We start from the raw sequence: 22,818 nt of genomic DNA, 5'->3' as shown, positions 1-22,818 counted from the left end.
TGGTATAACATAAAACTTTTTGGTATAGAAGCAGAAAGGATTCTGTTTTGACCAGATTTGTCAAGATATGCAATGAAATAAATAGACAAGAAACTTTTTCACACCAATAGAATTTTCTATTCTTCTGAAAGAGCGATACAAAGTCGCGTAAACCTATATACAAGAAAAACCAATGATGTGTTCACAATCTAGCAACAATTATTAATTTCATGATTTTGCCAAATCAAGTTCTTCTTAAAGGATTGTAACCAAAGAGTGTCATTCACATAAAATACACAACTATGCGACGTTGGTATGCTTCAAGGCCTCTGGACCAATAGGGTTGATGTCAAGATTAATAACTTGGGCGCTCTCCCCCTTTTGAGAATCTTCAACCTCCTCAAAGTAATCACTTCGAGCATTGTTAGCCAGCATGAGGCATATCAACCAAAAGAGGCATGAGTCAAGGGATACAAAGGCACCACCACCAAGGACCCCGGTCTTAGCAGTAGGACAGGCATAGTCGGGGTTGTGATGTACAGTACGGCTTAAATGGAATTGCTCAGTAATTGTTGGCCACAGGAGCAATGCGGCAGCTAACCCAGCAGTTACCCTATTTAAAAGCCAAAATAAAAATAGAAAGAAATTTTTTTTAAACCAATCCATATTATCTCTATAACTGCCATGAATCAACATTTGCTGTTCAGATGACAGACTATTGTAGGCATTAAAAACACATGATCACTGTTAAAAATGTTAGCCTAAAAAAAATTTCTAAAACGGCAATGAAAATAGTACTCGCTATCAGCAGGTTGAAATATAAACAATAGTCGTATATTCTACACACGACTACACACAACTGAAACTCCACTAAGCACAATTATGTAAAGCTAAAACTATGTTTGGATGAAAAAAATGAAAGATACATTTTCCCATATTAAGATAAGACTACGAGAAAGTAAAGGGAGTAGAAGTAGGGGAAGCTTACTCTTTCCCTCCCTTCACCTTCCTATCTCTTCTGCAATTTTTCCTCCCCTCCCTTTCCCTCCTCAAATATACTCACCAAACAATGTGTAAATGTGAAATCATCAGAAATTGTATCCCAATTATAGTTAAAAAGATGACATGAACCTCTTGTTCAAGAATCCTAAGGTGGGTTCTTACTGACTAATAACAAGAACTATATACAGCAAATTCCAGACAGATAAAGTATAAATTAGCTCAAACAGGGGGGATGAGATTAAAGAAAAACCTCACAATAGCTATAATCCTGCAGTTTACATAGATTGTGAGGAATGACGGTATACTTAGCAATAAATATATAAGATTCAGACCTTCACAGATCAGATGAGATTATGGCATGAAAAGAGAAGAGATAGGATCCATAGGAGTACTTGAGAACCATTTAATTAGGGCAAGAATTGATGTAATGAGCCAGAAGACAGACTTGTGAGGCCAAAACATGATGAGTTAGCTTTATCCTCAATTGGGGCACTTGACAGGTGGATAATTATTTAATATTATCAAGAGTCAAAGAAAATGGAAAAGGGCGCTTGCCAAGAGCTTGTATAGGAAGGTTAGTGAGATGAAACTGCTAAAAGGTAGAGTAAGGCAAGGCAACTGATTTTTGCTCTCCTCACCTCTGCACGCAGAGGCAAAGGCTCTCATGGAAGTTACCAGTAGAGAAAATAAGCGTCTTGGTTGAGCTGCATTCCTGACTGATAGCTCTTAACTTCTGAATTTGTCCATGTCAGATTAGTTTGATTGTGATAGATTACATGTGTAAAACCAATTGATGTAGCTGTTGTGTCTTCTGGATACGTAGAAAGACCTCTAGTTAAGGCCCATGAAATGGCAAACTATTTTTCTCCTTCATGAAGAAAATCTATTCATCTAAATAATAAGACAAAAATGGCTACCTATAATAAATAGTCCTGCTCAATAAATCAGAAGAGAAATTCAATAATAAACTAACATTACATTCAACAGAAACATGCTTGCTTATGAACTCAAACGGCAATCAATTCATAAATTAGGAAAAGGCATTATATATTGATATCAAGTCAAGAAATATACTATATTCTGTACAGTAAAATTACCAAAACTCCAAAAACCATGATCCTCGTATGCACAAAAATAAAAGTAGTGGTAATGATGAAACAAAGCAAGAGAGGAAAACCTACCAAGCAATGTTGAAAAAGACGAACATGGTTTTGCTACGGAAGAGGGCGCCAGATGGAATAGCCCTCTTATTATACGGGTAAAATATCGACATGTGCCCAATAACAGTAGATACTATCAGTGCAGCAAACGATATATAACCAAGAACAACTGTTGGATCAGAGGGATACTTGCAGATAACCACACCCTTCCCAGGAATTGGTGTTCCTGTTGCAGGCTGCACAAAAAGCAAAAACAATATAGACTCTTGCTAAATTTTAAAAGTACTCAATTGTAAAGTTAATCCACAAAACACGAAGGGTTAATAGCGCGTGATTCAAAATCAAAACAAAATAAAATCAGCTAACTGCAATGTCAGTGATGAGTAATACTCCGTAAAAAATCGACACACCTTCTTGTTTTCAGCAATAACACCGCATATGAAGGAGAAGGCACCAAAAAAGGAAGTAATGAGAGCCATCTGTTTCATGGTAAACGCCATCTTTGCAACCAAAGAGACCCTTGACCTTAGCCTGCAAAAAGGCATTTTTAAAAAGGTAATTCTAGGTTTGTTAAATTGAGTGTTAAAACTTTTGTAGGTAAACGCAATTCGATCATTGAAATCGCAAGCTATTCAATTCAGTCAAATCAATTATAGACCAGAATTGACGTCAGTAACAGAGGTGATCTATAGGTAATTCAAAAGAATCACAACGAGATGGAAGCTAATCTTAAAACTACTAAAATTTTAACAAAAAATCAGAAATGAGTATATTCATCAGCAAATGGTCAACCAATTTCTATTTAACCCTACAATTATTTCACAAATTCAAAACAAAACATGGGAAATTCAAAAAATTCCGTTGACACTCATCAATTCATCTACAATAAATGCAAAATTCCAAACAACTTTTCGATTATATTTCTAAATTAGAACACGATAGTAAGAAACCCTAACAAGAGACAACATCATGAATTAATCAATATATAAATTAAGGGGTTAAAATTGAAGCACAAAATTGAATAATTCATCAGAAATATTACAATCAAACAACACTTTAAGCAAGAAAAATTGAATCGAAACGAAGAAATTCACAATGACATTACCTGTACTGAATATGGAACTAGGGTTACGATGAATTTTGGGATCAAATTTTGCGATAAGGTGATATAAATAGAGGAGAGAGACAGAAGTAAACAGCGCCAATATCGTAACTGTAAGTGGTCCATTTGTTTGAATATACGAAGTATATTAATTAATTAAAGTAATAATCATATGGTTATTTTGTTTCTATATTTGGAATATATCCTACAATATGATCAAGATTTTCTTATTATGGATCCACCCGTTGACTTATTTTATCCTTCCAAATAATTTTTTTTTTTTTTTTTTTTTTTACACAACCAAATCATCTTTTTAATAAGAAAAACCATGGGAAATGATTTTGACACACCATAAGTTGATTTTGGCACACCTTATGTGAGAGCAAAATTTTTTTTATGCTCTTCCACATGAGGGTGTGCCAAAATCAATTTCCAAAAACATCCAAATCATACAGAGTAGGAAATTTTTTTTCAAAAACATCCAAATCATATGGAGTAGGAAAAATAAAGAAATTAACATCAGTTTAAAGTGCCTAACGTGGAATAAAGCTGGCACAATCACAATCCTAGCTAAAGAGAGTATTCCAAGTTCTTGGTTTTGCGTAGATTAGTAGAACACGTAATTCCTTTCTTGTAAAATGTGAACCACCTTCCCTTTCAAATACACCTCGATCACTAATTACTACTCTATAAGTGATAATAAATTTTTAGTCAAATGAACAAATTAAACTCATCACTATTATGGAAAACTTGAAATACACTCAAGAGATATTAGAGCACATGCATGTTAATTTATAGTGTTAAATCATTATATAAGCTTAATTATTACCAATTCGTAACTCTCATTCTAATTTTAGACCTTTAACAAGAGTAGCTACTTGTATTGTAAAAGTAGTGTAACTTACAACTATTATTTGTAGAGAAGGGCGAATTGCCAAGACAAAAATGCCCAAATGATCTAATATCATTGCACCACCCTGGCCTTGATGACAAACCTAGAGCTTCCTTAGCTTTGGCCTTTCTTGCCCCATCTAAGTTCAAACTCGCTAGAAACTTTTCCTTCGAATTTAATTCTCATGGCTCCTAAGAAAGCCAAACATTTTTTATATAGACTACTCCTTTGAATCTTCTCAAACTGTCTCAAAGAAAAGCCTCTCCATGAAGCAGGAATACGAGAGAATGTATTATTGGAAATCACGTACTTTAAATACGTGGTAAAATTAAGATCGATACCAACCTTAATAATTTATTATTTATTGCTAGCTAAATCAATAATTTTTGTATTTATGGAGAATCATGATTACAATAAGATACACATGATTGAATATAACAATGGAATTCTATCTTTTTTCTTACTATTCTTGTACATGCAGTGAATCAAATTTAGATGGATAGAATAGAAATACTTAGAAAATATTTTATAAAGTCTCAAATAATACAGGTGGCCTAATTAAGCTAGGATAGAAACTATTGAAATAGTTGAAACCTTGGGTCTTCATAATTTCAAGTTTGGGTTTAAAGTGGTAATTCATTTTGGGTTAAATCAAGCTATTATACGTAAAATTACTTGATTATATTACTTGTACTACTTCTAGTTGAATCAACTAATTCAAAATGTTAAGCGAACTTAAAATGAACAAATTACACTAACAATTTGTGAGAAGTGAAAAGCTACACGTCTACATTACAGTACACATACTACGTTGTCATACGTACATCGTTCCAATTGATAACAGGTTAAAAACATAAAACTGATAACTGATCAGCAAAATCAAACCATTACAAAACGAAATTACTCTAATAAATACATTTATGCATGGCTCCATCCTTCATTAAACTCTTGATAACAAAATGTATGGAATTCTACAGAGTAGCAACTCGACCTGAGATTCAATCCCATACAGCCCTTGAGCTCTCCCTAGTCCGACCCCTATGATCTCCGACCTACGAACCACCCCAACTGTTATCGGGTCATCTTCTATAAGGGCGGTTTGGGCGGCTGTTTGGACCGTGGCCTGGTTTGGCGTTTGCCACTTATAATGTCTTGGAAGCTAAGGGTCATTTTTTCAGCCCGGTCGGGTTTAGGCCGGATACGGATAGTGGCCTAGTGGGTATGGATCCGAAAGACTAATCACTACTGCTAATCAAACTGTCATAAATAAAGAAGTTGAATATAATGCAGTACAACTTAAAACAGAAAAAGTTCCATTAGCTCATAATAACACAAATATACCGAGATCATTTCAAACATGTACATCAATATGCACATGAAATGAAAATTAAAGAAAACGAAATTTTAATTGATTATATAACAACAATATAAGTCAATCTCCAAATGAAACGACACACTATTACTACTTACAAAATTACACACTATTAACTCGCATTAAAACAACAATGCAAGAACGGACTATACTATACACCACTACATACCGCACTACATGCTAATCTACAATATACTTGTACATCACGTAAATACTAGCAAGATCGAGATCGATTTGAACTAAACGAAAACAGCATTTACAAAAATTACAATCGATTTATACTCATCATATCCGTGAGAATCTTGGTATGTATCACACTGCATACATACGATTTTACGAATGAATTGAATTAGTCGTATATATATCTCTTAGCTACTCGATTTTTGGGTTTTCTACCACGTTGGCGTTGGCGCACATTTCTCTCCATTGGTGGATCCGGAGCCGGTTCTCGTATGGTCAGTGTCTGGTTACTACGCCTTTTTACGGTTCCCCATTGCCCAATTTTGGGTTCGTTGTCATCGGCTTCTTCTTGATTTTCTTTCTTTTCATCTTCCTGCACAGCTTGTTGTTGTTGTTGGAGATAGCTTTTACGCCGTTTCTTGATTGGGAGATGACGAAGCTCAGGATGATCAATAACTACTTCATCATCTTCATTCTTAGAAGAAGAAGAAGAAGAAGTAGTAGTAGTATGATGAAGTTGTAGTGAACTACTTGCGCCTTTTTGTTTCTTCATGGTAGTAGACTTTAACAAACTCTAACTAACTAAGAAATGATGAATTTCAAACAATAACTAACTAAGAAATGATGAATTTCTTGTCAAGAAAATAAAATGAAGTGATGAATTTGCTATCTAATCAATCTGTAGGAAAGATCGATTATGTTGTTTGTAGTAAAAATGTGAGTTTAGGGTACGTATGTTTTGTTCTTTTGAAGTATTTGATTGTTAACTGTTAACGATTGTTTTATATATATATATATATATATATATATATATATATATATATATATATATATATATATATATATATATATATATATATATATATATATATATATATATATATATATATATATATATATATATATATATATATATATATATATATATAAGAAATGGGATAAATAACATGTACGAACGAAGTATATCCAAATTATTAAAATGTCGGTGGTATAGTATCACTAACCTTATTAAGCTAATTCCCTAATTGCTCATTTTAAAGAATTGATCAATTATAAAGATATAGATCGGGGTTATTTGTATCGTGGGAAGCCGATTTTTTTTTTTTTCTTTCTTTCTTTTTTTTTTCTCTGAGTTAGAGTTTATTATACATTTAAATTAGGACTAGGTCAAATTAATTGGAATAATCCAATTTTCATCATGCTGATTCAATAGTTCTTTGGTGGCTAAAACGGGTTCAAGATTTTGGGTCATTAAATGTGACAATTATCAAGTCATATTCATTTTGGATTAGGTGGTTATTGACTTCTCAAGTCAGGTGAGCCTTGGATCTCTTCTGATTTTGTAATTGAACTTAAATTTGGTCATTTCGAATTAGATCAGGACATTATGGAGTATACTTTTTTAATTTGAAAATATATATAGACAATACAATAATGTTTAAATATATTACGGAGTATCATTTAGGAAAATAGTATCTCAAATGATAAATTAAAATTAAAAATGAAGGATCGGTATTAAACCATCATACCATCATATAAAAGGTCTAAATATAATGTAGTATTAATAAAAAAAAAGGGAAATAAATGATAGAGTATAGAAGTTTTACTATTGTTTCATATAAAGATTTATATACATTTGGATGCAAAATGCACGTACTCATGAGTATTTCTGCTCATTTAATATTTTTTTGCTCATTCAAAAATATTAAAGTGAGAAGAAAATTATATCAATTGAGCAAAAAGCCACCATTAGATTTACTTGTATGTGTACCCGAATGTATATAGAAGATAATATAAGGTTGATTATTTTATTCATACATTACTACTTCAATATAACTTTTATAGTGTCAAAAATTAATCATACATTAAACTTCTGACAACACTTAAGTCTTTAACATCAGGCTAATTGCTTAAGACTATCATAATTAATTAATGAGAGTTTTAACCTCATATACTATGTACTAGCTAGTTAGCTTTGCTAGCCATAGAAGATAACCTAAGGAAATTAAACAAAACAAATTATTCAAGTTATATATGATCAATTTGATAAAAACCTAGCTAGTACAGGGATTCAACATCAATTAATTCAATATTATGACATAAACTATATATTGTGAATTTGTCATCCCCTAAATTATTAGTCCTTTAAGAGTTGTTCTTGGTGTTCATGCTACGTTTGGCGGTCTCTTTGACGGTTTCCTTGGCTTCATCAGTCTTGCTAAACACATTTTCTTTAGACTTTTGGGCTGTTTCCTTAGCTGATTCCCAAGCTCCTTCCGCTGCTTGCTTTGCTTTATTTGCCATGCCGTGTGTGGTGTCCTTTGTACGATCAGCAATCTAAGTTTACATCACAATGTACCTTGTCAAATTGATTATACTAGCACAAAAAAAATCTTCTTAGATTTGGTGTATGTAATATCCATCACTAACATATATGCATGCATGATGCGATTTACTTGGTAATACATACGTTTTCTGTGGTGGAGGCGGCCTGATTTTTCAGGTTTTCGCCGGTCCTCATAGCCTCATTGAGACCTCGTTTGGCTGCGCTTGCTGCATCTTGAGTGGTCGAGCCTGATCCCTTCAAATGATCAAAGCCAAATACATATCTCAGTCAAAAGAATTAAAGGTTGCATGTGGTTAGAAAATTCTTAATTAATTATGATATCACATTTAATCTAATAACTTGTCAAATTGAAAAGTTATATGTTACGGATTATGAAGTGTTACAGTATTTTAGTGCGAATGTAGGGAACAAACATAATAACCTCACAAATCTACAAATGACTTACAGAGTGAATATATTTTCGAGTAATAGTCTGAAAAACTTTAAAATTAGATGTGCCTCTAGCAACAAAAGAGAAAGATTGGCTAGCCATATTTGTGTTGATTTTTGAATTTTTTTTGAATTCAAACTTGCTTAAATTTTAACTTGTTGATAAATTTGGAAGACAACTTCTTGTTAATGTGTTTGATATTTTATAGAAATAAGAGGGGAAGAAACATAACCATGCATGACAATTGGTAGGCATAGAAATTGTTTAGGAGTGCTATAGTTGGGAGGATTTGACGGGAAAGTCTTGGCTGAGAAATTTATGAAAAAAAATATGTTTTTTTTTAGGGTGGCAACAAAATATTTTGGTACACATCAATTCTTCTTTTTTATTTGGCTAAATGAACTTCTCCATCCAATTATTTTTACTATCCAAATTTGATAATACTTTTTCCTTCTAATTGAAATAATAAAAGTCATCTAGATTCAATTGTGAAACATTTTGTGTACACTTAAAATTGATGGAAAGCATCTAATTGATAAGAGTGTAAAACTAGATAATTTAACGGGTTATATATAATCAAAAAATTTATTTACATAAAGTAGTCAACGTCATCACGTCATGTAGATTGAGCTGAGGCATTAACTTGTCTACAAGGTATTTAGTGGATCGACTATGAAATAAATCTATGGATTTAATAACTAGACTTACCGATTCTCAGAATAGCACATATGCTCACCTAGGAAGCACGGAAACGGACTCGGACTCGGACACGGACATGACACGGACACGGGAAAACGGCAATCCTGAAATAGGGGACACGGGTACGGCGTATAACAAGTCATATAATATATTAAAAAAACGAGAATTTGACAACTAATTCAATAAAACACTAAATAATTAGCCTCAAAACACACAATTTTAATTAAACAAGTAAATGAACTAAGTGTACGGACATAGTCTCATACATATCAAGAAACCATCAAACCAAATACACTAGTTTATATCAATGAAGATAGTCATGATTAACCATAACAAGTCCAACAAAACACATTATTCACATCACAGAAAAATTAGCAACAACAAGAACCACAGAAACTGAATTTTCTACTTATAGAACCACTAATCAAAACTAAAATTAGAAACTTCTCTCAAAGCATCAAAGTTTTCTTATATAATAAAACCAGATCAAAGAAGCTTAATAACACAATTATAAAGCCTCGTCATTCACGTTGGTAATACACTCTTTAATCAACCAAATATGAAGGAGATAAATGCTATCAAAGCTCCAAGTATAAAAGCAAACATAATTACACAAATCCCAGAACAATAGGAATCAAGACACAGTGAACATTGCATCTTCAAAACCCCAGGATCCACATGCTACATTTAATAAACACAAATGAAAAAAATAATCCAGAAGCAATATTCCACTGATCTCAAAGAAGATACATTTAAATAAAATTAATTAAATTAAAAAATCTAACTTTTCACAATTTAGAAAGAAGTGTATGAGGTATTCTTGTGCACATGCTCACCAAATCCAGATTCCAAAAACTCAATTATTATTATTATACTATAAAATCCCTTACAAAATTTCTTCAATTTCAACCAAAATTTCTTTGATACCCACAAATTTCGTCCGAGACATCCAATTACCCTTCAGCTTCAACTTCTAAATTTCTAATTACATGATTCATGAAACTGAAATGCAGAAAATTAATTGTTAAAAAAAAAACGTTGAGAACCATACCTGGGAGTCTGGGACAACAAGTCAGCAACGACAATGAGAACGGTGGAGTGGTGGGTGGTGGCTGAGGACGAACAGCGGCAATTGAATGAGGCAGAGGCAGCGACGACAGTGACTGAGTAACACCAAGCGTGGAGCAACGACGACAGCTGACTGTGTTGATGCGAACGGTGGAGTGGTGGGTGGTGGGTGGAGCAACGACGACAGTGACTGAGTGATGACAATGGTGATGACTGATTTCGTGTGAGGCAGAGAGGAAGATGAGAAATTGAGAAGTGGAAATAGGCAGGGAGGCAGAGAGGCAAAGCAGAGAGCAAGACTTTAGGTTATTTCCCGTGTCATACCAAAACGGCCCGTGTCTAAGGGTGACACGGCCCGTGTCCAAAAATCAAAAACGTCAAAAATAAACCGGACACGATTTTTGGAGTGTCCGAGACGTTTTGCCCCGTGTCCCACGCGTGTCCGTGTCCGACACGCGTGTCGACTCGGACACGCCTGAACTTACGAGTGTCCGTGCTTCGTTGATGCTCACACATTAGGAATCTTATCTTAGCAAAAACGTTAAATGGTGCAGTATCCACATACAAAGATAAATAGAGATTTCGACCTTGCAACAAGAGCTACAAATATTTTAATGTCATTTAGTAGTAATTAGGTTTCCTTTCTATAAGCAAATGTAAAAAAAAAAAGCATTTATATTTAATTCAACATTACTAGGGTTAAGAAAATGCTACACATCTAAGGTAGATTTTGTGGGTTAAATATTTTTAAAATTTAGCAGCGATTGATTTGTTATCAAGTTCGTGGCACTCATCCAAATTTGTGGGACAAAAAACTTGGACATAATTAAACTTTTAAATCTGCGTTTTTCAGTATTAAAGACTAGTGCTTTTTAAAATTATTCAGCAAAAGCAATTAAACTATGAGTAATATTCTGTCCCCCCAAATGTTACCTTTGTCTATTTAAAGGGATTTTACTCCTTAAAAAAATGTAATTATTAATTGTTCACGTATTTCTAAAAAAAGGGTTCTTCTTTATAAAGGTCCATTTTTCCTTGCGTGCATAAGAAAAATTGTCTCAAATTGAATACGGAGTAACTTATAGCCTTATAGGTAAGTGACAAACATGCGAAGTTAATGTCTTTTAGCATGTATTTTGTATGTAATATTGAGTACGAATCTAAGCTGAATTCGTTGCTATTATATTTCCTCAATCAGATTCCAAAAATGCATCCGCATGGGTGAGGAAGAAGCTAAGGAAACTTGCCCCTAGAGCTTGAGGCAACAAACTATACAAAACTTTGCTGTTAATCAAAGAAGCGAATGATCAACATCAATTTAAAGAGGCTAATTTTGATGTTGATTCTCAAAATGGAGCACTAATTTAAAAAGTGTTCAATCCTAGATCTTGAGCATTTGAGAGTGAAAGAGTGATAATACCACTCAACTATCAGCGGTATAATTATTGCACATCAAGAACTACAAAAGCAATAATCACAAATGCAGCAAAATTCAAACTTTCTTCTCTAAGACACAAGATCAGTCTAAATTTTAAAAACAGATGTAAAATGCAGATCTCACACCCAGGACAGAAATTGGGTTGGGCAACAAGAAGAAATTTTTTGTAGGTTTTAAAGCCAAGGAAATAGATAGATGATTAAAGTAATCATGTAAATAAGTCACAGAAGTTATATTCCAACTACGGGCAATATCCCTAATCAACCATTAACATAGTACGGAAATATCTGTAATCAACACGATTTTGAAAAAAAGGCTGTAAGTGAACAAGCACAGCCACCTTAGCAAGTAAAACATCGCCAATTCAGGTTCCCATTTACTACTGTATATGACTTAATTAACAGTGAATTCTACGTCTGCCCTCCCAAATATCTAATTGGAGGCTGGTACAACCTTCTTCCATAGATTAACCCACTCAGTCATGGCATCAGCAGCTTGAATAAATACAGAATTCTTTTCAGCGGCAAACCTTTCCTTGACCAGTTTTGCTATCTCCAGTAAACAATCCTCAGCTTTAACTGCTTCAGCAGGCAATTTGATAGACTCAAAGAAAGGAACTGCATCCTCCATCAGCTTCATACCCTCCCAATCTTTCTTTAAGCTCTGAACTGCATCACCCCTTTCCTCCCTCCAGACATAAGGCAGACCAGTTTTCACCCCAAACTTCAAGTGGTCACACACAACCTTAACACACATACCAGAGAATACATCTTCCATGGTTTCCCATCTTAACTTTCCTTCCTTTGTCAGCTTCAAACCGGGGAACAAAGCAGGACCCAGCAACTCACGGTTGAACCCTATGTTGATTCCACTAAGCGGCATCAATGCCTTTGCAGGAACAGTAAGAACAGCATCCACATATCTAGTGTTCCTCTGCTCAGGCTTGAGGGCTTGTGTTGGAGCATCCAAGTCTGCTAAATTGAGCCAGAGGCCACACGAGAGAGCACAAGGCACCCCTTCTCGCATACTAAATGGGTATCCACGAACAAAGTCAGCTCCCTTGCAAAATGGGTCATAAAGTGTATTGAAGAAGAGAGGGGTGGCAGGGACTGCAAGGTTAAAAAGATGCTGGGCAACAGCATCCACTTGGAATCCTTTATCATCCTTGGCTGGGATGCAATCATCATCAATCGAGATAACATATTTCTTACTGGAGACAAGATAGCCAAAGTAGCGACATGAATAGCCAGAGAAAAGCTGGGAAGTCAGTGACGCTCCAGCAGTCTTGTCCATGTCTGCTTTCGTATATATCTTGACATCAAATCCATCTGGAATCTTCAGATCTTCCTTCAATTCGGGGTCTTTGACAATAATCAAGTGAAACCGAGAGAATATGGGTTTCCATGCATTCATAAAAGACGTGAGATCAGACTGTAGAGCACCAATCACAATATCTACATCATCATCCTTAATGCTGAACTGGGTTGCCATTTTTGGGTGTTTGAACAAAGTATGGAGTATTACAAAAACACAAGTATAGTCCACCAACAATTAACTATGGATATCAAAGAAAATCATAAGATGTATCCGCCACACGCTGAAAGCAAAAAATGGTATCTATCAGAATAAAACACATTCAACCTATGATACGATGAATCGACAAGAAGCCAAGACCAGGACTTACGGGTGGGAAGAACTGGAGTATATACTGGCCTGATGTTGAGCTCCTTGATAAAGGAAAGAAGTTTATCGTCGCCGGAAGCTATGAACAAATTAAGAATCCTCTCATTCAATTTTCCAGCTTTCAATGTTCGCTGCCATACACAAAATCTTGTTAAATTTACAGCTATTCACACGTCTAAATCATAGAAGATTTACCAAGCCAAACAAATATGGTGATCAATTATACAGCTAGATCAAGGAGAACCATTTCACGGTAACCCATACAATCAGATAAACCTATAGTCACTCAAAAAAAAACCACCACTTCTAAGTTCTAACCTATCTCCAAAACTACAAGCCTAACACCCTACAACAACCTATAATCGGGAATCGGAAGAGGATACCCTTAAGGTATATCTATCTGAGTATACCCAACAAAACATACACCGCCACCCCAGAACCATCCAAGTCACCAAGACAAATACACCAGTATATCACCATTTCAGCATAGCCATAATGTGACACACCACCACACTAACCTAAAATTACCCCCAATGGTTAAGAAATCAATTAATTTATGCCCTCATCAACCACATTCAAGAGCCAAAAAGAAAACACAATTACTTTCAAAAAAAGCAATAATCAAAATATCAAATAACTAAATAGTACTAGTAAAGCACATATTTGTGCTACATTAACCCTAATAGCTTAGAAATCAATTTATTTATGTCTTCATCAACCACATTCAACCAAAACATCAAATAATCAAAATAAACTAGTAAAGCATAAATCCAATTCCAGCAAATTTACAAACAAAATCAGACCAAAAAAACAACAAATCAAAATCAAACAAGTTGAAAAACATAACAAATAAAAAATCAAACCTAATAAACACAAACAAAAGCCAAAAAAACCTAATCAAATAATAAATCAGAAAGAGAACAAAGGAGAGAGAAAGAAGACGAACCCGAAAAAGATCGATGAGAATGTGATCAGGAATATGAGAGAGATCAGAAAAAGAAGAGAGATGGAGAAGAGCAGAGTCGATTGTGAGGGAGAGCAAAGATGGCGGAGTTGTTGTCATTCATATAACTTATAACCCCCTCTTTATCGTTACACACCTTTCTAAATATTTTTTTTTAAAAAAAAAGAAAAATTAAATTTAAGAATTTCTCTCTCCTATGGCGTGGAAGGTAAGAGGGAAGAGAGAAAAAAGGAAAATTGAAGGAGAAGAGATCTGGAAAATGAAATTGAAGGTGTGCCGTGATTGACGCGCTCCTTCATTCCATTCTTTATGATCTTCTCCTGACTCATGTTATCTCTCTCGTCAATCGCTCAGGATAATTTTTTTTTTTCTTCTTATTTATTTCACCGACATTTTTATTATTTTATTGTTATTGGATTTTTTTTGGCCAATTGGATTTATCCAACGACTCCGTATTAATTTTTTTTTTTTTTTTTTTTTTTTTTTTTTTTTTTTTGAGAAAGGACTTCGTATTAATTTTGGATTTTTATTAAAGATCGATTTATTGTTTTTAATTGTTTCATTATTGATTTTAGGGGTTTTGTAAACTTTATTTTTCATTAATACGACTGTAAAAATGCAGGGAGTATCAATGTGTGACATTTTTTGTTAGATTGTTTCGTTTTGTATTTTATGGAATGTAGAATTCTAAAGTAATTAAATAGTGTTACTACTTTCTAGCATAGTTCAAGACGCCTAACATTCTAATTAATGTATTTTGCATAACATTGATATTCAATGAAAGGTTTAATGAAAAATTAAATTGAAGAACGTTTAGATATATAGTTAACATATTTCAATTTCTTGATACTCATTTTGTAAATGTAATACAAAGTAGTAAAGAAAATAATGAATATTACTTTTGTCTAAACGACCAAGTACATTTTAGTAATTTTATCACCAGTCACCAGTTCACCACCACTTAATAAAGTTACCTTATCGAACAAAGCCCAAGTGGTACCATCATTAAAGTATCCTGAATTTCATGTGACACTCAATGAACATTCATGTAACATCTTTCTTTCTTCTAATGAACACACGAATGACAGCTTTGGGAAGTTTACGCAACCGAAAGCCAAAATATCAGCAGATAATAATAACATGCTAATATACTTTCCCATTAAAGTTGTGCTCTATAGTTCATTTTTTAGCTGACAAATGACAATACACATGCACTTACACCTTAACAATGTGATGTGATGAATTTTCGTCCACTCTTACAATAAAAACACTAAGCAAGCAACCTGCTACATTTTGTAATCTCACAACAAACTAACACTACACTAACTTGAAGCACAAGAATATTCCAAAGTCGTCAAGAACAAATATACAATTCCAAAAGGGAAAATGTTTAACTACCTAATTAAGTAAAACAATCTACTTGACGCCAACTATAGACATTAGAAAGTGGAGATTTTCGTTGATATCTGCTAGATCGGCAGGGCCCTTGCATGTGGCTGGTGGCTCGACCCCTGTAAACACATAAAGTGCCTTTAGCTCCTCGGCACATGAAAAGTGAGGAGCATCCTTGTAACCCACAATGGTTCGCATCGCATTGATTTGCTCCCATATCTTATCCTCGTCCAGTTTAACCTGCAAAAAGTCCAAGAATTATAGTGGCTTGCTTATGATCAATGGCAATGCAGGCTCCAGACAAGGTCCTAGTCTACAAGCAATTCAGGAATCTATGCAGCAAGGTATCTACCCTCGTTTATTTCATACAATTTAGTTTGTTATACGCAAGCTACAATGGACCATAATTCATCTACATGGGTCAAAGATGTAAGACTGTACATTTTCTTAACAGAAATACTGGATGCTTACATACCTATATGGCTATACTGCTATACATATGTACTTGTAAAAATTTCAGATTTGTGATGTCGTTTTCCAGATAAATAACCCTTGGCACATTGTTTTCACAGGGCAATAGGCAATTTTTACGTGCAGTTAAATAATGAATGACATACTGGGCTCTTCCAAAGTTAATGTAGGAGAATGATCACACGTACGAATGCTTCAGACAGCCTAAAATTGAACCTAAGGTGCTCAACATCCATGAGTTTAGAAAGCCCTAAATTATACTGTCAAACAAAGCAATTTACAAACCAGCAGAAAAAGAAATTATAAAGTATGCTCATGAGATAATCTTAATTGACAGACAAAAACATTGTCATATTCATGCAAATGTAAAGCCAATTTCATGAAATCTAAATACAGAGAAAACTAGCAAAAACTTGTAACCTTATCAGAAGAAGCAGTTCCTTGATCCGGTGCAGTTTCCGTAGTTTCAGACACAGGGAGTGATTCAATCACAACCTCACGATAATCAACAGGTACTTCAACCTCTTTATTCAAAGATACATCATCCCCTGCACAGCCATAAAACAAATTCAATTCCAGAATTCTCACAACTTAAAAACCAAACAATCAAACATTATCAACAACTTTGACACTTGAATTTACTATTATAAAACCAACTAATTACCTTCAGGCACTATGTCAAATGAATCTGCAAATTGATCGGGCTCTTCAGTTCCAATGTCTGAACAATAAAACCCGCTTTCACCGGTCATTTCTCTGTCTTTATTGGAAAGAACTGAAGTTCCTAGATTATCCGAACTGATCCCTTGATGAACCTCAGTGGCAATACAATTTTCATCATCCTTCACATTTACCACTAGCTGGTTTCGACCAGAAGATCTTGGCTCTTCATACATTAATCCACTCTCATCAACATCAATACTTGTATCACTTTTGCGGCCTTGTATCATTCCCTTGTCACTGATGGTTAGCTTAGGTTTCTCAAGAATGACAGTAAGGTCCTTGTTTCCCATCTCATCAGACACATCTTTCACGGATCCTTTTTCAGATTTCTCATTTTCTTCTAGTGCTTCCTTTTCTGGACTGTCTTTTCTTTTCCAGTCATTTTTACCCTCATCCCTAATCTTTTCAATTAATCCTGTTGTCTCCCTTCTTAGTTCGCCCTCTTCTAAACCAGCATCATTTCCCCTGCACCTATTGTCCTTTTCTACCTCTATTGTTGGTATGATAACGGCCACATCTTCTGTTACTTGTTCAATATTATTCTCATTCTCCCCACTAACCTGAGCCTCTAGTACAACTGCTCTTACTGAATTTGTTGGCATCCCACTCTCATCCTTCTCAATTAAAGAAATCTCATTCTCGGCCCATTTGATCCCTGCTAGTATCTCATTCTCTGCCTCATCCTCCATTTTCTCCCCAACATCTTCCTCATAACCCCTGACTTGTTCAACATTGTTCTCACTCTCCCCGCCTAAAAAGGCCATATCTAGCATTACTTGTTCAACATAGTTATCATTCTCCTCAGATACTTGAGCCTCTATTACAACTGCCCATAATGAATCTCTTGGCATCTCACTCTCTTTCTTCTCCATTAAAGAGATCTCATTCTCTGCCTCTTTGACCTTCTTGGGAATGATAGTGAGATTCATGTTTCCCTTTTCTTGAGACATATCCTTTATGAGAGCTCTTCCAAATTCCTCATTTTCTTCATGTGTTTCCTCTGCTGGACTGTGTTTTCTTTTCTGATTATCTATACCCTCATCACTCATTTCTTTAATCAATCCTGACATCTCCCTATCTAACTCTTCCTCTTCTATGCCAGTCGAATTTCCCTTGTACTCTTCTATGTTTCTTGGTGATGCAAAGGCCATGTCTTCCATTATGTGTTCAGCATTATTCTCATTCTCCCCGCCTACTTGAGCTTCTACAACTGCCCTTGGGAATTCATATTCTTCTTTCTCCATAAAAGAAATCTCATTCTCCTCGTCATGGATCCCTTCTAGTAACTCAGCTATTATTTTTGAATCTGAAGGTTGCTCCTCATCCTCTATGTACTCCCCAAGAGACTCATACCCCCTAATTTGATCAACACTACTCTCATCCTCCCCACCTACAAAGGCCATGTCTTCTGTTACTTCTTCAACATTGTTCTCATTCTCCGAACCTACTTGGGCCTCCACTACAACTGCCTTCAATGAATCTTTTGGCATCTCACCCTCTTCTTTCTTTATTAAAGAAATCTCATTTTCTGCCTCTTCAATCCCTTTTAGTATCTCGGGAATCATTTTTGAATTTAAGGGTTGCTCATCATCCTCATTGTACTCCCCAAGATCTTCCTCATATCCCCATTCTTCAACAATCTCACTCACTTTTGATGACATTTTATCTAGTTCATCCTCGTTGGCATATTGTTCATGATTTTCAATCTCTTTATTATTTTCCTCAGCCAATTCAATCCTCATTTCCATCCCCTTTCTAAGGTCTTCTTCCAATTGAATGTCCTCATCCCCTTCATATCCGTTGTCAACATCATCTCCATAAACGATGTACTCTCCTGACTCATCACTGTACATTGGCCCATTTCCTTCATAAGGAAGTGCCAAAGGCATAGGCAGCAAAGTGTTCAAAAGCTTCTCACCACATGCATATGAGACAATCACAAAGCCAGCGGGAACAGAAAATGCAACCCCTATAGCAGACAAAACTACAAGAGGAGGAAGAACAAAGGAGGCAGACGAGACCACGGCACCTGTTACCACCATTTTCTTCCCTATACTTACCCCTCTTTTCCATATCCGGCTTAACTTGCTATTGCTTTCATAGAATTTTGAGTAATTTTTGAAATCTTGAATCTTCCAATACTCCTCTTCATCACCAGGATCTATTTCTTCGATTTCCTCCATCTAGTAAGACCCTGACCAGCAAAGAATGGCATATCAATAAAAACTACTATAGTGAGTATTTGGCAAAGAGCACATTGGACAACTATAACATATTTTGTGGTGAGCCCAGTTAGTATCTTGACCATATATGCTAATTTTCGTGTTGCGATAATAAATTGTACTTTGTTTATTCTACTACGGGTTTGAGTACAGTTTCGATTAAATCGAATTCACTAATACTATCAATGTTATACTAATCAAACACCTTAACTTATACTAAAAGTAATTTGTTATAGAAATTGTACTATGCCTTCGTCAAATATACTAAAACAATATGCTACACCTGTGAATTCGACTCGTAATCAATTGAATATCTCTAATCACTCATATCTGCGCACTAAATTTACTTTTCTAATTCCATATATAGTCCATCAGTCAGTCAATCACTTCAGAATACCAACACAACAAGTACCAAATAACTTCTTATTATGTATTCAAATTACTTAAAACAGAGAATCGTACACTACTTCTAAAACTCAGTTCAATAGCACTCGAGTATGATGAACATTCAATAGTCTCCTTTTGCGCAATTAATCGGCAGAAATTCAAACAAAAAATACGGTAAATTATGTATTTTCCTAATTAAGAACATCTATAAATGAACCAATTATATAAATCAAAATTAACAGCAAATTAAGCATGCAAAATTGTATTGATAATTGCAACTAAGAAAGGTACCTGAAATTAGTTGAGTAAGCTTGATCACATGATTATCTCAGTGGATGATAAACTTAAGCTAGTAATCTGTAGAGAGATATGCAAGATTTTCGGTAGGGTTTTTGGATGATGAAATTGTTTGAGAGTATTTAATTTTGGAGGCGAGGGTAGGAGACAAAAAGAAGGGTGATGATGAGATGTAAAAAGGGGACACGCGTAGGAGAGGGGGAAGGACACGTGGAGTTGGAGAGAGAGAAGACAAGGTGCATGCAACATGCAGATTAGCAGGACATGGGCGAAATGGAGGAAATGCGAGTCAATTATTTTGCGTAATCCAAGTTTAATGTGGCCTGCCTTTACCTCCTACACCGCTGCATGTGTGGGCTTCGTTCACGTATTTCGGTATTTGTATTTTCTTTAATCTTCGGCTGTATCTTCATGAGGTATACGAAGTGGAATACTAAGCTAAGAATATGCGACAAAATCACTAACAACTTTTTTTTTAATTGGTAAAGAGTATCTATTGCGGATATATTTTGTGTGATATATTTTGTGGAATATTTGGTATTATCTTTCATATTGTTTCCTAATTTCTAGTAACCTAATTAAGGTATCTCTAGGAATTAGCATTGTATATATATGTTTTGCTCCAATTAATGAAAGGTTAAGCCGTAAGTTTATACAATTCTACATGGTATCGGAGCCTTGGTTTTTTTTTCTCTCTGTAAACATCAATAATGGCCGTCGGGGATGACACATCTCCTCCACCGGCACCTACAAAAATTGAATCAAACTCCCCTTTCTACCTTGGACCGCAAGATCGGCCCGGGGATTACATCACCTCACAACGCCTAAAATTGGACAATTTTCACGATTGGTCTCATGCCGTGCGACTTGCTCTTTGCTCTCGCCGGAAATTTGGTTTTCTTGATGGTAGTATCACCACCTTCGAGCCGCCATGTACGAAGGATGATTGGGTAACAATTCAATGTATGTTAGTTTCTTGGCTCATGAACACAATCGATCCCGAGGTAAAATCTATGCTTTCACATTATGATAATGCTAAGAAATTGTGGGATGATTTACATGAGCGTTTTTGTCTCGTTAATGGCCCTAGAATTCAACAGATTAAATTTGAAATTAATAGATGTGAGCAATTGAAAAACATGACAGTTGCGGTTTATTATAGTAAATTAGCGGTTTTGTGGGATGAACTTGATAGATTGGAACCCCTAATTTCTTGTAATTGTGGGAAGTGCTCTTGTAATGTTGGGAAGCAACACGCACAGCGGCGTGATGACCTTAACTCTATTCTTAAGGTTTTTTTGGTCTAATATTTACAGGTTAAGTACTTGGGAGTAGAGGTGGGTACCCTTATTTGATAGGATTTAAACCCCAAACCTCTAGAATTTAAGGTAAGAATCTTATCAAGTGAGCCAATACTTTGTTGATAAAACCGAACCACTAACAAGTTGCCATACATTGTTACAAGTACATCTCTAAATAGTTTGAACATTTAACTAATTTGCCCATTTCATATTAGTTTGAATAACTTTTATTTCAAAATTCAATCATCATTTCAATACATCTCTCTTTCCACTACCAAAAAAGTTAAAAGCCTCCCACGCTAAATAAATATTCCATTATCTTCCATCACATCTGCTTTTTCAATAAAACTAATACCCTAACCCTACGATATCCTAGAGGTAATCATGAGCCAACACAATAAAATTGGCCAATTTTGGACCAAAGGTTCGGCCCGAAGTGGACCCAACTTCAAGCCGAAAAAACTGTGCCCAAACCCGCTATTCAAGCTAAAAGTAGCAAGTTTTTCGGGCCAACATTTAGCCACCCAAAATTTAAACTAAAATTGAATTTTTAGGTTGCCAAAAACCCAAAAAATAAATAAATAATTATTTTGCCCAAACCCAACATTTTTTCGGGCTGGGTCAACTTTGATCAGGTATATTACTCCCTCCGTCCCTTAATTTTTGCCCCATTTAACTTTTCAAGGTGTCCAAGACACGTGCTCAAACGTAAATATCTCCATTTCTTTACGCATAAAAATTATAAATATTTGATATATATTACTAAAATATACAATAAGATGATTATAACTAGATTCCACATGAATATATTATCGTTATAGAGAATTCATGGTCAAAGTTTTTTAAATTTGACCCATTTATTTGCAATGGGACAAAAAATAAGGGAGAGGGGGTATATATATTCTTTCCTATTACATAATTATTGATAACATCTTAGCAACTTATCATCTAAAACTTTGTATACGTTCGAACAATTATGGGAAAGAGAGAGTAGGAAGTAAATTATACAACAAAAATCCCTTTATGACAAAATATAACTTGTCGTACGTTTATTCAATAACGATATTTTGAACTTAAACAATCTTCATCAAATTAACATATCTTAATAACAAAGCGATTTTTCGGTGTTCTCATAACTTAATGTATTTTAATCATCAAATTTGTATCAATTGTTGTAATCATGGGCAAGAAATAGTTTTTGTTACAAACTTTCAACTTTCGATTTAGCATCTAAAACACCAATGCAAAATCAATTCTGGCTCCTAGTAACAAAATTGAGAACTTATTGAAAACTTTGTCAAACAATCAAACATTGATTCCAATGTAAAGTTGTCAAAAGCAGGATCCACAATTTGATATGAAGTACATTGATGTAGGAGCGCAAATCATTAATTCCAAGTCTATTTTTGAAAGAAAGAAAAATTGAGCAACAATTTATTCCTCACTCCAATTCCAAATCGTATTAATCTTTTTAAATATATTAGCAAAAATTATTTAACTATACAAAATAATAGGGTACCATAATAATTACGTTCTCATTCCCAAGTGCTTATTACAACAAATTCCTATTTCGGTGAAAATTATGAAGAATCGATTGCAATAAATTCCGATATCATTACAAGAATTTCAACAAGGAGCCATTCATTACTTACCTGGCCTCTAGTTACAATTGGCCTAAAGTTAATATTGCTAGAGATGATTCTTTTATT

At 34.7% G+C, this 22,818-nt stretch overlaps 4 protein-coding genes across 5 annotated transcripts; all 4 read right to left on the bottom strand.

The window, feature by feature from the left end:
* Positions 1-94: 94 nt before the first annotated feature.
* On the bottom strand, positions 95-3,390 carry LOC110736475. Its single transcript, XM_021916694.1, has 4 exons — positions 3,247-3,390; positions 2,552-2,672; positions 2,163-2,377; positions 95-592 (listed from the first exon to the last, which is right to left on the bottom strand). Exons 2-4 carry the CDS (start codon positions 2,639-2,641, stop codon positions 280-282), a joined length of 618 nt encoding a protein of 205 aa, XP_021772386.1. The 5' UTR covers positions 2,642-2,672; positions 3,247-3,390; the 3' UTR covers positions 95-279.
* Positions 3,391-7,699: 4,309 nt separating this feature from the next.
* Positions 7,700-8,634, bottom strand: LOC110736015. The gene is made up of 3 exons (XM_021916174.1): positions 8,480-8,634; positions 8,158-8,268; positions 7,700-8,024 (listed from the first exon to the last, which is right to left on the bottom strand). Exons 1-3 carry the CDS (start codon positions 8,564-8,566, stop codon positions 7,833-7,835), a joined length of 390 nt encoding a protein of 129 aa, XP_021771866.1. The 5' UTR covers positions 8,567-8,634; the 3' UTR covers positions 7,700-7,832.
* Positions 8,635-11,863: 3,229 nt separating this feature from the next.
* On the bottom strand, positions 11,864-14,687 carry LOC110736473 (probable UDP-arabinopyranose mutase 5). 2 transcript variants are annotated; one of them, XM_021916692.1, is made up of 3 exons: positions 14,299-14,687; positions 13,350-13,483; positions 11,864-13,143 (listed from the first exon to the last, which is right to left on the bottom strand). In XM_021916692.1, exons 1-3 carry the CDS (start codon positions 14,413-14,415, stop codon positions 12,102-12,104), a joined length of 1,293 nt encoding a protein of 430 aa, XP_021772384.1. In that variant the 5' UTR covers positions 14,416-14,687; the 3' UTR covers positions 11,864-12,101. The 2 variants fall into 2 exon arrangements, with proteins under 2 accessions (XP_021772384.1, XP_021772383.1); XM_021916691.1 differs by having other exon boundaries at positions 11,864-13,266; positions 13,354-13,483; positions 14,299-14,682.
* Positions 14,688-15,446: 759 nt separating this feature from the next.
* On the bottom strand, positions 15,447-20,087 carry LOC110736472. Its single transcript, XM_021916690.1, has 4 exons — positions 19,803-20,087; positions 16,844-19,096; positions 16,600-16,727; positions 15,447-15,948 (listed from the first exon to the last, which is right to left on the bottom strand). The coding sequence occupies exons 2-4, from the start codon at positions 19,083-19,085 to the stop codon at positions 15,733-15,735; spliced, it is 2,586 nt and encodes an 861-aa protein (XP_021772382.1). The 5' UTR covers positions 19,086-19,096; positions 19,803-20,087; the 3' UTR covers positions 15,447-15,732.
* Positions 20,088-22,818: the final 2,731 nt, after the last annotated feature.

The sequence above is a fragment of the Chenopodium quinoa genome, unplaced genomic scaffold, assembly GCF_001683475.1.
Source record: "Chenopodium quinoa cultivar QQ74 unplaced genomic scaffold, ASM168347v1, whole genome shotgun sequence".
Lineage (NCBI taxonomy): Eukaryota > Viridiplantae > Streptophyta > Magnoliopsida > Caryophyllales > Amaranthaceae > Chenopodium > Chenopodium quinoa.
This window is presented reverse-complemented; position numbering and strand designations above follow the sequence as displayed.